The sequence below is a fragment of the Lethenteron reissneri genome, chromosome 13, assembly GCF_015708825.2.
Source record: "Lethenteron reissneri isolate LAM-NWPU_2019-01 chromosome 13, ASM1570882v1, whole genome shotgun sequence".
Classification (NCBI taxonomy): domain Eukaryota; kingdom Metazoa; phylum Chordata; class Hyperoartia; order Petromyzontiformes; family Petromyzontidae; genus Lethenteron; species Lethenteron reissneri.
The window spans coordinates 5,180,024-5,196,583 of NC_083791.1; the positions used below are offsets into that span (position 1 = coordinate 5,180,024).

At 49.2% G+C, this 16,560-nt stretch overlaps 1 protein-coding gene across 3 annotated transcripts in view; it reads right to left on the minus strand.

The window, feature by feature from the left end:
- Positions 1-349: 349 nt before the first annotated feature.
- The window catches only part of LOC133342023 (homeobox protein Meis3-like), a 173,360-nt gene continuing 157,149 nt past the window's right edge, over positions 350-16,560 (minus strand). For all 3 annotated transcript variants that reach the window (XM_061550895.1, XM_061550896.1, XM_061550897.1), the window contains 4 exons: positions 12,607-12,683; positions 11,373-11,543; positions 8,970-9,058; positions 350-6,853 (listed from right to left, as the gene is read on the minus strand). In XM_061550895.1, coding sequence (XP_061406879.1) covers positions 6,654-6,853; positions 8,970-9,058; positions 11,373-11,543; positions 12,607-12,683 — 537 coding nt within the window. In that variant the 3' untranslated portion in view covers positions 350-6,653. The remainder of the gene's footprint in view (positions 6,854-8,969; positions 9,059-11,372; positions 11,544-12,606; positions 12,684-16,560) is intronic.

The window sequence follows — 16,560 nt, forward strand, 5'->3', positions numbered from 1 at the left end:
AAGGATTTAAAAAGGAAGCCATTTGAACGATCCACTCCTAATGAGATCAGAGTCTCACGCCCGCGTTACAAATCGACAAATCATCAAGACCAGCATAGAGTTTGGTTCCTGATAACAGTAACAGTAGAGTACTTGCCGTATTTATTTTTATCTGGATCTTAAGGTGGGGGGGGGGGGAGGGGGGAGAGTGCTGGGATTTGCGAACATACCAAGTTACTGAGAACCATAGCATATACGGGAATGAAATCGGTCAAAATATATTTTTACTGCGTATATATGTAAACTTTTGTAAACAAATTTTATTTAACCTTTTTGCACTTTGCAATTTTAAAACTTTACATGCTGCAAGTGCAAAACGCGTTTTTTTTATTTTCTTTCGCAAAACTCGAAGAAGTTTTCACATTTTAAATGTGTGCTTGGAAAATGAGCGTGACACGGGCACCAGATTACTTTTACAGCATATCGAAACAAGTCTCAGAAAACACCAAAACTTTTGACAGTACACCATCGTCAAGCGAACACGAAAATTATTTTTGTAATCGTAAGATCAGCCGCTTACCTTTTTTCTGTTCTGGCTATCGTTTGTAAATGAACGTTAGGCCAAAGTTGGCTGCATGTTGGAGTGTAACTCCACTGCTGGATTTCCTAACCCCACCGCAAAGTAGTGCAAGCAACAAAAACAAACACGCCAACACATTTCTCTGATCACACTTTCTTTTTCTGAGCAGAGCACAGCAGATTTTTTTCCTCGCTCAGAGTTTGCGTAACCTCTCTCCAACGGAACGGGAACCAGACCCCGATCACTTTGTGCTTATCCTCAGCCTCTGGCGTTTTATTTTCGTCCCTTCATCGTGTGGAGGACTGCTCCGTCGTTTTACTTTTCACGTGGAAATTTTTTTTTTACGGCGACTTATCCATTAACATCGCGGTCCAATCGGATGGAATTCCAAAACAGCTTTATCAAACAGGGGAAATGAAATCTTTCAAAAGCACAAAGCATTTAGCCTCTTGAATCCACCATTAATTAACGATACGGACGAACAATCATTTACATCGTTTGTTTAAAAAAATTGGTAAAGTTGATCGTATTCTCCACATTGCAACACAACTTCGGAAAGACTCTCCCCAAAATATCTTGGACTCATTTTGAAAACAAAGCGTGTGTGTTTTATATTTCGGGAAGAATGCACGCGACACTGCTACCAGGGGGCTCTGCCATCCAGAGGATGATGGACAAACGCGCCGCTTTAACACGGGGGGAGATGGTGGTATCTTGTAGAAGATGATTTCGAACGGCGGCCAGCGAGCGGGCGGTCCCCTTCTGCACCCGAGGCTGGTCACGGATTGAGTTGGAGAAAACGTCTTCAGGGAGGACGATCCTCATAACCAAAATGCGACAGATCTTGCGGGAAGATTCTTGACGAGAGTAAAGCGGCACACACCGCCCCGGAAGACGCAAGTGTCCTTCTCCGGACTACGAGACGCAAGCCCAACAATGTTTTTACTTAAACATTCGGAGAGGGCTTCGGCACAGCCGCACGCGGCTATTTAAAAAGGACCGTCTCGTGACCCGTTATTTATTAAGGACCAACGCCTCTCGTATGCAGACGTATTGTGGGCCTTGAAATATGAATAAAAATTTTTTTTACCGAATTCGAAAAAAATGTCTCATCTTGTTATTTTGGTCACCGACTCCCCCCTTCGCCCGGAGATCGCTACGGCGATTGTGGCTGCGATGGTTCCCATTTGGTGAGCAACGCTGCCCCGACTGCGCAAGTTGGAAAGACGAGGCACTGAGCCCACTGCATTCTCGGTGGCTTTTGCGAATGCCTGGAATCAACAAGGGTGTTGAAGGCCATAGACCAGAGGTCGCAAACGGGGTTTGATTCCTTACCCGTACCCAGCCGCACCAGGGTCGCAAATGGGTACCCGTACCCGGCTGGGTACGGGTAGCCGTTCCATACCCGAACCCGTACCCTACCCGAAATGAGTGACAAATGGTTACTCACCAGTGACTCACGGCCTACCCGTACCCGTACCCGGCCGCACCAGGGTCGCAAATGGCTACCCGGGTATCGGGTAGGATACGGGTATCAGGTATTGGGTACCCGGTTGCGACCTCTGCCATCGAGGGAGGGAGCGAGAGGGGGTTGTGGCAGCTCCAAGGACAACAAATTAAAAACCGAACCAGACCGTATGGGCAGGCGTAACACGCAAAAAGAAAACCATTCACACATTTTTCTACAAACTTAGAAAATTGGCGACAAAATAAATACTCAACGTAACAACATTACAAGCCCAACTTAACGACTTATAATATATGTGTAAAAAAAAAAACAAGAATGCTCTCATGTTTCCACGTGTCACCCACGTGGCACACAGTAAATTATAAAAGCGGCAAATCAATCCAATTAAAGCTGTTGAGCTTACACGACTGAGAATCATTACAGCATTGGCAGCTCATGGTGGCCCAGCGGGGCAGATGCTGCACATTTGGAAAGTTGTGTGCAATTTGTCTCCACGCAATTGTCCTTGTAATAGCACGAGGAAACGTTTTCTGACCACGGGGAAACGTTGGATTCCGAGAATGTCTTCAAACACGAATAACTGTCAACGTACAGGACGAGACTGTAACATGTGGTGGGGGCACAGATTGGAGGTGTGCAGCAAAATACACAACTGTACTGTACTTCTATGCTCCCATTTCCACATGCTCCCCCGCCTTTCACCAACCCGCGTGCCGACCAGTCCGGCGAAGTATGTTCGTATATTCCCAAAACGTCCGTAATGCTGTGACTGACTCCTGACGAAGGAGCTGCATGCACGTACGTGTCCGTAATGGCAGTGCACGAGAAGATCTGCACACCGATTATCGTGCACAGAAGCACAACGCTAACAATTCGCGAACTTAAGAAAAACTGGAGCGCGCACGATCTCGACGCTCTCAATTTTCCATCCGAGTATTTCGCCACGCTGCCTCTTCGCGGCTGTGTTGCATCGCATCGCATCGCCCGCCGTGTTTTTTTCGCGTCGCGCCGCCCGTCCGTCGTTTCGGCGGCGGCGTCCGACGTTTCGTCCCCGAGCGCCGGGAGCTTCTTGGGCGTCCGAAGCGGAGACGTCGTCCCTCCCCCCTCCGCCGAGAAGCTCCCTGGCACTCGGAGGAATCATCGGATGCAACGGCGAAACGAGTGGTGCTCGGCGACACCGGAAAAAAAACAAGTCGCGGGTTTTTTTTTTTTAAACCAAAAGAGACAAGCGGCTTTCTTCGCGCGAGCCTCGCGAGCCTCGCGGGGCACACGAAACGTCTTCTTGTGCGGAAAGAAAAACCACAACAACAAGGCGCGTTAAGTCAGCGGTCACAGAAATCTGGCTGTTGCCTGATGAAGCAAATCTGGTTGTTGCCTGATGAAGCGAGTTGTAACTACTGGCAACACGTCGTACTCAGATTGTAAGCCTTGTGGCTTGGCTCTCCAACACACCGGTGTGCTGTACTAGTGACGAATTGGCCACGTTCTATTGACGTGACAACCCTTACTAGTTGGCTGTGTCAGGTGGTGGCGGGTTTAAACGACGCATTTATATATTTACGCGATATAACCCCCAAAAAACCTCTATGATGAATTACGGGTCACAGAATCTCCGTCAGATGCGCCTTGACGCACCAGGCAGAGCCACGTCGCGTTTCCAAATGACACCGCAATCTTGCCGCGTGGGGTCTTCCAAGTGACGCACGTGCGTCCGCGTTGCGTCAGCGTCGTTTTGTCGCGTCAACGCCATCTCGTCCTTTCCAACTACAGACGGGACGTAGTTCTGAGGGATCCCATTTTGCTCCTAAAGAGTTCTCTAGATTTGCTGAATGCCGCATCATCTTGTGCCAACGTATCTTACACCAGTTATACATACACATATCAAAAAAAAGAAACGTCTAATTTGTCGTAGAAAGGAAAAAACCAAGCACAGCATGTTACATCGCACATCCCGCCATAGCATGCATAGTCTCTTCATCCCTTCAGCCGACACGATGTCAAATGCGTCTCTCGAACCTTCCGAAACATCCGCCATTCTTCATCGTCAAACAACAAGTGCTGCGGGTGGCCACTCGCGCTTTCGCAACAGTTCACCGGTGGGGGGGGCGGGGGGCTGGCGCGTCTCTCGTCTCTCTACGTGCAGCAAAAGTTGAGAGATGCGCGGAGGAGTCGTCCGACCCCTTCTCCCTCCACTCCCCGCACGAGTTTAAATGTCCCCCACCCCCGCCGCGTCGTCACGAACGCCGCGAGTTCGAGCGCTTTCTCGGGGAGCGTTGCGCGAGCGGAGGGACAGACGTCCGGTCAGGGCGGAGAGCGGCGGAAACCGACGGTTCCACTGAACGCGAAGGTCCTAGCAGCCGCTCTCGCGTTCGTTCCGTTCGTGGCCGCGCGTTTTTCCTTCGGTGCGGATGTCCCGGACGTTTCGGGAGGAGCTTCTTCGGTTCCTGAACTTAAAACAAACATTCCCAAAGAGGATGCCGTGACGTGGGGCGAAACGCCGGACGTCGTCGCGCCAAACAACACGAAATGCAACCAGGAAACGCATCGGAGATAGGCCGTTAAAATGTGGCCTTCCCCCACAAGTCCGAGTGTGGTGTTCCAGGTCAGGCTGCAAGTACGTTGACCATTTCTTCTCTCGAGCTTTTGCCACGAGCTATTGTGGGTATCTACAGGAGTTAAAACTAAACTTTTTTTTTTTACCAGCTAAGGCCCACTGAGCTATGGAGCTATTTTTCAGAAGCGACCTGACCACAAATAATGCCTCAACGAAGTGGCTTATCACGTGGACATTTATAGCAGCGTGTCGATTCTAAATGTGGAGGGAAAAACCGGAGGACCTGGAGAAAAATACACGCGACCACAGGGAGAGCATACAAACTCCAAATATACAGTCGTCCGGGTCGGGATTTAAACCCACGACCTCCTGCATACTCGGCGAGGGAGTTAACATCTCGCCACCGCTGCGAGATGTTGCCTTCAAGTTGACCTGAAAGGTGCCCCACAGTGGTGCGTCGCGAAAGCTCCAGAGAAGAAATGTTCAACTCGCAGCCTGACCCGGATCACCGCACTTGGACAACCAATTCCGTTTGCCCATGAGCCAAGGAGGTTGGTCGGTACCGCCTGAGGTGACAAGTACTACCGGTATCCAGCTGAGCAGATGTAAGTGTTCTTCATTACAAGGCCCGCGGGCCACTGGCGGCCCCTGATGGCCTTTAGTGCGGCCCCTGACGTGCACCCCCCGACAACAGTCAAATTTGTAAACACATCCCATCATCTTCTTGGTTCTTTCGGTAAAGTCACGTAGAAGGGAAATAATAAAACATAATAAAATAATTCTCACGACGTTTCGGCCACAACGCAAGCAGTCGTCCTCCGGTGAAGAACAGGTCTGTCGGGAAGACAGAGTCTGAAGACGCATCTGAATTATTTATTATGTTTTATTTTTATTATTTTATTATTTTCCTTCTACGTGACTTTACCGAAAGAACCAAGAAGATGAATCCCTGCAGTCACGAAAGCTTTAAATCGAAATTTACACCCCATCATCATCATGCTGCTGTCAAAACCCCCCAGTGGTTTCAAATGGTGTGGCGGCCCTGGCACTGATGATGTCTTATCAGCGAAAGTGGACCCCCCCCCCACTGAAAATGAGTGAAGAACACTGATGTATACCGTTTGTTTTATATGCACATGCTTCGTGTTAATATTCCATAGATGCTTTATATATATTAAAACAAATATTCTCCAAAACAATGTTCTCTGTCAAACATACTCGGATACCTCTCCTTAATGACCTTTTTTTTTAATCATAAACAGTTACCATGGTGACCTTACTATTAGATGCATTTGTAATGTAGAGATACAACTCTTCACGAAAATCAAAGTCAGCATTTGCCACCCTGAGTGTCACTGAAAAGCCAAATTTGGGCCAATGGCTCAAGGGCTAAGTTCGAACCCACGACACAACTCCCAAAACATGGGCAAAGGTCACAAGGTCAGGATCACACGCACGGCCAATCAGGCGGTAGGGCACCCTTTTGTGACCACGTGACATACCTGAGCCAATCAGACTCGTCATAAAAAATATATAAATCATGCACATTATCCTGCATTTCGTTACAGAACATGTTTACAAAGCAACATATTTATAAAGCACAAAAAGCTTGCATGTGATTGACGGAGGAGTCCATTATGTACAAACCAATGGTAATTCTTCAATGACCACTGTAGCGTGCTAGGTACCTCATAAATGTGTCAAAGATGCTAAACGCTGAGGGTCACGAACCCTCGAAACAAAAGAAGCTTCAAACGTTTCATTTTACACACTTTTCTCTCTCGCAATGTACATACTTCAACATGACACTGGCCGTCGCCGTGACTACTGCCGAGTAACATCCGCCCGTGATGACATCAGAGCGGCGTCACACTGGCTGGGGCTAATTAAGGAGCCCTCCATTTTTTTTGAAACTCAAATTTAAATAAACTAAATTGGAAATGAGGCCCACCCCCCCTCCCCCCGCCGCCACTTCCGGGAGTACTATCTTGACTCGTTGCAGCAATGGGGGGGGGAGTGGGAGGAGTTGGGTGGTGGTGGAGGGTACTGGTGGAGGGTACAGGCAGAGGGCGCTAATCGGGGGACGGACAGCCGGCGAGCGTGAGGTCGTGAGCGGTGCCGCTGCTGCCCTCATCGTCGTCGTCGTCGTCGCCGCCGCCGCCGTCATCGTCGGTGCCGTCCTGGGAGTCATCGGCGCCGTAGCCGACGCTGGAGCCCGGGCGTGGGAAGGGGGGCTCGCTCGGGTCGCCCCCCGTGGCGTGCCCGTCGCCACCTGGGCACAACGCGCGCAGCGGCAAAGCACGGGAAAAGGTAAGCGAATCGCTTAGAATGTGTACATAAAAAAAACCTTAAACTATTCTTTTTCTTCTAGATTTGAAGCTTTCGTGACTGCAAGGATTCATATTCTTAGGTTTTTTTCGGTAAAGTCACGTAGGTAAAACATTAAAATTAATCAAAGTAAAATAAAATAAAAATCACGACGTTTCGGAGGCAACACAAGCTTCCGTCTTCAGGTGGAACCGTCACAGCCACGACAGCTGTATCAAGTAAATGAGAGATTGCAGGAGCTACCACTCCGTTTATATAATGGTTGGAGAGGGGGGAAGGGCCAAGTACAGCACACTTTTTATTCATATGGTAAGGTGAGGCTTAAGAGGGTGAGCCTGTACTTGGCCCTTCCCCCCTCTCCAACTATTATATAAACGGAGTGGTAGCTCCTGCAATCTCTCATTTACTTGATACAGCTGTCGTGGCTGTGACGGTTCCACCTGAAGACGGAAGCTTGTGTTGCCTCCGAAACGTCGTGATTTTTATTTTATTTTACTTTTATTAATTTTAATGTTTTACCTACGTGACTTTACCGAAAAAACTTAAGAATATTCTTTTTCTATCTTACCAGGTTTAAATAGTTTCTCCGATTCTGATTGTGAACGCCTGGAGATGCCCGCAGTTGTGCGTGGCGAGAGCTTGAGAGAAGAGACGCTCATCACGCAGCCCCGACACGGGGAAAAACAAAAAAAAACTCGGCGGCCGCGGGAAACGTCCACGTGTTGCATCGGCGCGTTCTTAGAAATGAAACGATTCGTGGCGAATTGATTATATCTAACGCAGCTTCTCTCCAAGATTAATATTTTCGTTTAAGGATAAACATGTAATGTCCATGAGTATCAATTTGCACGGTCATTATCGTTGAAATTTCAATCGATATAAACACCATTTTTGTAACCGAGAACTCATGTGAGACCGCGAGTCTTTTTTTTTTTGCAACAGATTGCACACACCAGTGATTAAATCTATATTATTTATTATCGCTATGAGAGTAAATTGTACGGGGAGTAAGTTTTCACAAGTAGAGGTGCGCTATAAAGATTGAATCGCCGTTCTTAAAACTGTTCTCCTGCAACCCCAGGGTAGGCAACCAAACACGATGAGAAAGTAAGTGAATCGGGATTCAGCCACGCTCGATCCACGGCTGGATGAAGGCCTCCCGCAGCCACCGTCACATCCCCACAATTCTGCGTTGTAATAATCTACCCGGCACCCGCGCACGAAGTGATGTCATTGCTCCATCTCCCCAGTGCACCCGGTCTGTTCCTTGGCTGCCACTCCGTCACCATTGTAAAGAATTTGGGATTACGTCGCACTCCCCATGGTACGGCACCCCAGGGCTGTTTAAATTAAAATAAATTAAAAACACTTGTCTGCACAATAACTAAATACAATAAGGCAAATACACTGGCCAACCCATTCCCACTCAAGGATAAAACACATTCCTGCGGGGGGAAGCTGGTAGGAACGTTGGGTTACTCGGTCAATGGCCAGGGTCAACGGCGGCGTGGTGTATTCCGCAAATATGCCCGACTGTGAGGGCGGGCACAAGCCGGCGTGAGTACGTTAAACGTTGAGTTTTATAAGGGCACCACGGGGTGACCAGCCCCTCCCCACCCAGCTCCACCCTCCCCACTCAGCCCCTCCCCACCCCACCCAGCTCCACCCTCCCCACCCTCCCCACCCTCCCCTCGCCACACTCCCCACCCAGCCCCTCCCCACCCTCCCCTCCCCACCCAACCCCTCCCTCCCCACCCCCTCCCTGCACGACGGATGGACACAATAATCCCCTGTGGGCTGGTGTAACCAGGAGGTTCCTACCAGTACCAATGCAAACAAACGTGTGTTCACATTGGACTTCAAAAGATTCGAGTTGCAGGAGCTGGCAGCTAAACGTTGAAATCGAGGAACGCAGAGGAGCCCCCCGGAGGATGTGTCGGTCCCTAGCGAGCGCTCGCCGCACGGGAACGCACGTGGGGGCCTGCTGGGTGGGTGTTGCCCCCCCCCCCGCCCCGCCCCCAGCCACCCACACCCCCTACGCCCCGCGTCCCCGTCGGTACCGTCAGCGTTCGATCCCGACCGCTGAAGGAGTCTCCTCGCCTCCGCTTCTCCCGTCGCTCCCGTCGACGCCAGTTGCTCCGGCCAGAACCTGGCGGGGGGGGGGGGGGGGGGGCGGGGGAGAAGAGACCGACATGAAGAAAAAGCGTTGCAGCGCCGGCAGCTGCTGGTGGTGTGGGCCCCCCAAAAAGGCCCCCCCTCCCCGCCGTTCCTATAAATTACTTTTGGAGGGACCCCGACTCCCCGCCCCCCCCCCCACCTCTCTCGATGTATATATTCCCTGTGAGATGAGAGAAGAGATACTGACGAGGGATAAAGCTATAGTGAGATGGGAAGGGAGATACAAATGAGACAGATGCGGTAAGATGAGATGCGGACAAGGGAGAGATGAAGTCACATGAGAGGGATGCTGCACAGACAAGACAGGGATGAGAGATACATGAATTAGTGTGTTTATTCGGATTGGAATTTGAACTTATTTTGTACACTCATATTATTCTAGGATTACTCTATACTCTACCATGCTATTACATCATCATACCCTCACTATTATACCGCACTATATTAGAACAAATATTAGAGGGAGGTGAGAGTGGGAGATAGAGGAGGGAGCAAGAGATGGAGAGTAGAGGGGCGGGGGGGAGAGAGTGAAAGGGCATGGCACGGAGAGGAAAGAGAGAGCAAAACGGAAAGAGAGAGACAGACAGCGAGGGAAAGCGACAACCAAGAGAGATTAGCGGGAAAGGGAGAGATGAGAGAATAAGGAGAGCGAGGGCGAAAGGTGAGAGATGCGGGGAGAGGGGTGGGGAGAGGGAAGAGGGTCAGAAGCATTGGAGGGACGTGATGGGTCAGAGGAATTGAGAAACGGATAGAAACAGAGACAAAGTGAGAAATAGCGATAAATTGCGATATATAGCACAGAGAAGGCAATTTAAAGGTGGAAAGATAGAGGGCTCTTTAAACAAATAAAACAAGAAAGTTTTGCCGGCTGGCTGGGATGTACGGGTTTGAGATTTTGAGAAAAATAGTTTATAATTGCTCTTGACAATTATTCTCTCAGGGTGGGTGTGCAAATTATTCGATCGGTCTCGGGGGTTTTGCGGAATTCTCCGTTTTAAAACCTCACCACCCCCATTCCCCCCACCCCCCCCCCCCTCTGGCCGGCAACGGGCGCCGTGCACCGCATTTCAAAGCGAACGCCGTTATTTCGCGAAGACGTACGGCCGACTCTGCCAACCGGTCCGAAACCCAATGGGGAAAAAAATCCACGGGAATCACGGTCGCATTAAACGCACGCGATAAAACACTTTTGTCTCTGGAGCTCGTAAGCGCGGATGAAAAGCGCTCCGTGGAATTGCGGGCCTTCCTGCGACCAGTGCGTTTCGCAGTACGCGCATATTCTAGTTTAGTAATTTAACCAATTATTTTTAAAGGAAAAATATATACCTCAAGCAAACCGAGCGTGTCCCATAAATGATGAACGTGCAGAGACATCACTCAGAGCAATACTGAACGGTACCATATACATGAATAAAAAAACCCAGTCCTTCCATAAATAGTTCACATAAATAAGTGATAGTTTTTTCTTGGCAAGTATATACGAGTGTGTGCGAGATATGTTTGGCGGAGCGGTAGTGCAGCAGTTAGCGAGCTGCGCTACGAACCCAGTGACCTGAGTTCGATTCCTGCTCACAGCCAACACCAGTGACGATTATCTGAACCGGCCTTGGGCCTCCCCTAGGTCAACTCAGCCTCAAATGAGGACAGTACCTGGTCCGGTGTGTAGACATCGCCACTGTGGAGATAAAGGTTGCCGGGCATGGTGCTGGCCACCCATCCCCCTCATGTCCCATGCTGACCTTCATAAGTGCTCGCTAACAGCACCCCGAAGTCTTGGGGTGAGGTCTTACTTTCCGGAGCTTCTCATTATCCGAAGAATACAGCACAAGAATGAGCCGCTGTGCACACGGTAACCGCCCCCTTGGGTGGAGGGCGCCGTGGTAGCCGATAACGCGTGGCAGGGTGTGGCTATTCATGAATCCTATGAATCGGTATATTGACCCATTCCTAATCCGATGATGTACGTGTACATTATATCAGTTTTTCTTCTGATTCCAAATCGGGGACAAAAAAACTTTTCTTCCGATTCCAGAAGAAAAACTGAAGTAAAATAATTGTATCGGTACCGAGGCTCCCACAAGGCCGTGCGGGAAGGCGTGTGGCACAGTTTGGCCCCAGCTATCAAAGGCTGCGGTTGTGTCATTACAGTTTTCTGCGGTCAGTACAATGTTTTGAAAAAATAAAGGCGCTAAGCCTATCGTAATAAAATAAACGTTAACCGTTTGCGCGTTCCGTGATTCGGCGGACGTCTTTGAACGGGAAAGGGTTAATCATCAACCGCCCACCTGAGCAAGGCTCTGGGTGCCGCCTTGCCTCTCCTCCCTCTCCCGCACCCGGCGGGACCTCCCTCCGGATTTCCGGTGGCATTCCCGACGGAATTCCCAGCCGGATTTCCGCCGCTTGTGTTGCCAGCGTCGAGCATCGGCTGCAGGATTCGCCGGCGAGCGTTGATGAACCTGCCGCGACGGGAGGTTGGGGGTTCAGGTCAGGGCGGCGCGCGTCCACGTAGAACGACGGCGAGAGGCGGGTGGAGGGGAGAGCAAAGTTGGAGATACCGGTGATTCAGGAAAAGTTAGTATGGGGGGGGGGAGCGATGGCCGGTGGTCGGGACGTACGACGGAGCGGTGGCCAAACGATGGAAGACGCGGACGATGGAGCGGTCGGATCAGCTCGTGCGCAGGACCTCAACATTCAAAGGCCTCCATCCAGCAGTGGATTTATCACGGCGGACGACGACAGATGCAACGCACACCCTCACGCTTGATTGTCACCAAATAAATACGTTTCGGAGCGCAGTTTTTCGGGTGATTGAAGGATCAGATGTGTGTGGGGCGTATGCGTTGCAAGTTGGGGTATGCGCACGATTTGTGGAGGATGCTGCTAGGCCGCTGGAGGCAGCCACCTGTCACAATGAGCAGAGCGCCGGGTGGCACGGTGTGGAGAAACAGGTGGTGCATCTACCAGTCATGCCATTCAGTTAACCCAGAACACCTGCACACCTGTATCTTGACCTTCTGCCAGCAAACCTTCGACACTTAAACTAAAACATCTTTTAACTATTTTTATTGTACCAGGTAAGGCCGACTGAGCTATGTAGCTCTTTTTCAGAAGCGACCTGGCCACAAATGATAGCTCAACTACGTGGCTTATCATGATGAAACTTACAACAACCAAATATTAAAAACGCACGTTGATTCTAAATGTGGAGCGAAAAACTGGAGGACACGGAGAAAAATCCACGTGACCACAGGGAGAGAGACACCGCAAACTCCAACTATACAGCAGGCGTCAGGGTCGGGATCGAAGCCACGACCTCCTGTATACCAGGCGAGGTAGTTCACATCTCGTCACCGTAGCGGCATGGTTTACAACAACTTGACGTGGACTCAAAGTGCACCTAGCCTGGCACAAGCGAAGCCAAACTCTCTCGTTCGTCTCGACCACTGGCCATCGGGGTGACGAGTCAGTTAGTGGTGAATGACGACGACCCGATGCTGTGTGTGTGATTGCGGAATTCACCAGTTGTTGACCTGGAGGAGGGTGAGATTCGTCTGGGCGGCAATCTGCCTCTTCTCGTCCTCTGTGGGGTATGGATGCTGAGAAAACGACAAAGACAAATATCCCCCACATAGGTTACAAAGGCTTTTGGGGCAAGTGCTGTGAGCAAACACCTTTCAAGGCCGGCACGACGCACGAGGGAATGGGTGGCCAACACCACGTCCGGCCGCCTTTGTCTCCCTAGCGGGGATGTTTACACATCGCACCAGGTACTCATTTGAGGCTGAGTCGACCTAGGGGAGGCCCAGGACATGTTCAGATCATCATCACTGATGTTGGCCGTGAGCGGGAATCGAATCCGGGTCGCCAGGTTCGTAGCGCAGCGTAGCGCTAACCGCTACACCACCACTCCCACGAATACACAAGCAGATGCATACCGGACAGATATACAAAATGCAGCGTTCAAGTTGAATTGCTTGCTTGAACAATTTCGGTTCGATAACATTGGTCCGAAAAGCCAAAAGATAGGCTGATGGTCTGTACTATTATTATTTTTATAGGTGAATACGCATGGTAAAGTTCCACTTATGTTCGCTTATTCGCATATATGAACACAGTGGATACAAGTTGAAATTATTAAGTGTTAAATCAAATTAAACTTCGGGATAAAAAAAATAAAAGCAAAACATTTTTACACGGTCACAGCGATGCAACAAAGGTGGTCTTACTGCATCGCATGCTTGCAGATGCGCTTCTGCGGCCGTCTGGAACGCTCTTCCTTCCGATATTAGGCAGCCTCTGTAGCTTGGCAATTGTGACCCAGATCGACAAACTCATTGCTTTAGAACTGCTTTTTGTGTTTAGTTTGTTGTCCTTCACCCCCGCACCCCAGTGCCCGATTAAGCTAGTGCGCGGCCTGTAGGATATGTTATAAAGGGGCCCTAAATAAAATAAAAACACGTAAATATATTAACACTATTTTTTTACTGGCGTAGTAATGTAATTGTATTTTTAAACTTGCTACACAGCCAGATAATACGACAAATCGCTAACCTGAAACACCCAGTCGTTCCTAAAATTGGAAGGCGGTATAGTACTATAGTAATAGAGCAAGTGCAGAATCACTAAAACGGAATTGATAGCTTGAAAGCATTTAGCGCGGGGCCCTTGAATGTAGTAGCTACTTTTGCCACTAGGATAATCCGGCACTGCCGCACCTCCGATTAAGCAGTCTGGCTACCTTACGCTGCAAAAGAGGTGAACGTACTAGTAGTAGTACGTTCATATGTAGTAGCTACTACATATATGTAGTATATATGTAGTAGCTACTACATATATGTAGTAGCTACTACATATATGTAGTAGCTACTACATATGTACTAGGATAATAACCTTATGGTGCAAAAGAGGTGAACGTACATGCAACACAAATACATTATAGGAAGCCACTGGAGCTACGTACTTTTAAATGCTCCAGATTGACGAAGCCATTTCTTTAAAACTGCGTTTTGTGTTTAATTTGTTCCCCCCCCCCCTCCTACGTACAGTACGAAAGAAGTTCAACATTATTGGTACCTCATTTGCCAGTAAAAAATATGATAATTGGGTTTATACCCTTTTATCTGGCAACAAAACTGACACCTTTTTTACGAGGAGTCATGTTTGCATAGACCACAATACCTGCAGTCATAATGCCAACAAAAAAGATAACTCTGATAATGTATGCACTGTCCTTGGCGTCATCTGGTCCAACCCATGTGAGACTAGGCTCTAAGGAAAGCTGTCTCGGGTGTGGACCAATCAACTTCAAGGACAGAGCATACATTATCAGAGTTATCTTTTTTGTTTGCATTATGACTGCAGGTATTGTGGTCTATGCAAACATGGCTCCTTGTAAAAAAAGGTGTCAGTTTTGTTGCCAGATAAAAGGGTAAAAAAACAATGATCAAGTTCAACATTGTGCAAGTTCACGCGTGCAAACGGCGTTCTCGTCGCGAGGAATACGGCACACGGAGGGGCGCCACCGCGTGTCCACTGCCCGCCAATGCCAAGCCCCGCGACTCGAGTGGCAAACCAGCAGAGGGCAGTGCCACCCCGGGGGAGACGGCAGAGACGAGCCCAGCTCCTCCTGATCCTCCTCCTGCTGATGCTGATGCCACTCTCTCACTATCTCTCTCAAAACGGCATGGCTTACAACACAAATAAGCAAACAATAATCCCCCCCCACCCCATATCTGTCCCACTTCGGAATGCCCTCTCCCACCGTCTCCTCTCCAAAGCTCTTATAACAACAATAATAAAAGCCGTGCTCAAATTCGAGAAACGTGTCAACGCTAATCTAGGTAGAGGTAGGAGGACGGGGGTGGGGGGGGGGCATTTTTCCCCGCAAGCACACGACGTTGGGTCAACGTTGGCATGTGGTTGGAACCGTTGGGCCAATTTTTCGATTTAAAGCTTTCGTGACTGCAGGGATTCATCTTCTTGGTTCTTTCCGTAAAGTCACCGAAAGAACCAAGATGTTGGCCCAACGGTTTTATATGTTTCAGTGGGTCGGCCCTCGCGCTTGCAAGCTGGCCCGGCCATCAGCGACGAGGTGGGGGTGCCCACACTTTACCCCCGTCGCGTGCCGGTCGACCCACCGTGGGGCGAACACATCGCGTACCGCTTGGGCGGACGAATCGAACCGGCGACCTCTGCATTGCGAGTCCGGCGTGGTGCCCACTGCAACCACGACAGCACGAAGTGAGTAGCAACTATAAATATATAGAGGACGCCACGGTGGCTCGGAGATGTTAACCAGCTCACATGGTATACAGGAGGTCGTGGCTTCGATACCGACCCTGACGCCTGCTGTATATTCGGAGTTTGCGTGTCTCTCTCTCTCTCTCTCATCATCATCCATGTGGCGAGATGTTAAATACCTCGCCTGGTATGGAGGAGGTTGTGGGTTCCATCCCGACCCTGACGCCTGCTGCTGTATATTCGGAGTTTGCGTGTCTCTCTCACTCCCCGTGGTCGCGTGGATTTTTCTCCGGGGTCCTCGGGTTTTTTCCCCACCAGATTTAGAATCAACGTGCGTTCATAGAGTATTTGGCCGAGATCAATTTCCACGTGATAAGCCACTTCGTTGAGACACCATTTGTGGCCACGTTGCTTCTGAAAAAGAGCTCTATAGCTGAGTGGCCCTTACACTGGTAAAAAAAATACACACATCCATGTCCAAGTTGTAAATCCAGCTGCTGGCTAAGAACACATTGAGTAATTGTACATTTCCATAATATTTTAAAGCGCAAATTAATGGGGGTTTTCTTTCCTATTTTGAATGGACATTTGTTTTAATTAAAGTACATTTTCTTCCCATGAATATAATAAAAACGTACTTTCTTTTTACGGCCCAAATCTGACAAGCGGGGAAAGTGTTCCAATATGATGCCATTCCTTCGTTAGTTTTTTGTTGTTCTTCCCTTAATCTTGTCGTATAAAGTGTTTGAACCATTACCCTCGGATTAATTGCGACACATTAACTCCTAAATAATTCGCCTATTAGGAAACGGGAACAATTTCTATCCAAACTTCGCTGTCACTTTACGGAACAGGGAACACATTCATGTGGACACTGTGATGAAAAGGGGAACTACACACAATACCTTTCTGGACATTCCCTCTGCTAACTCCCACGATTTATTCCCATTCCACCTTTGCAGACGCACTTACTTTTAAGGGCTTTTTCTATTTATGTTGAATAATTTCGTTTTTGATGGTTGGTTTTAGTTGGTGCGAGCCCGCACGCTTTTCTGTTTTTCACTCCATACCGCCGCCTCGTGACCCTCCGGATGAAAGGCGCCTTAAAAGTGTCAATTATTATGATTGTTAACATGTACGACAGGCATTGTTTCGTGCAAACGGCACTTATTCCTCGCACGGAAAAGTTTTGTTCAAGCAAATCACCTGCCGACAGCGTTTGCGATACGAGCA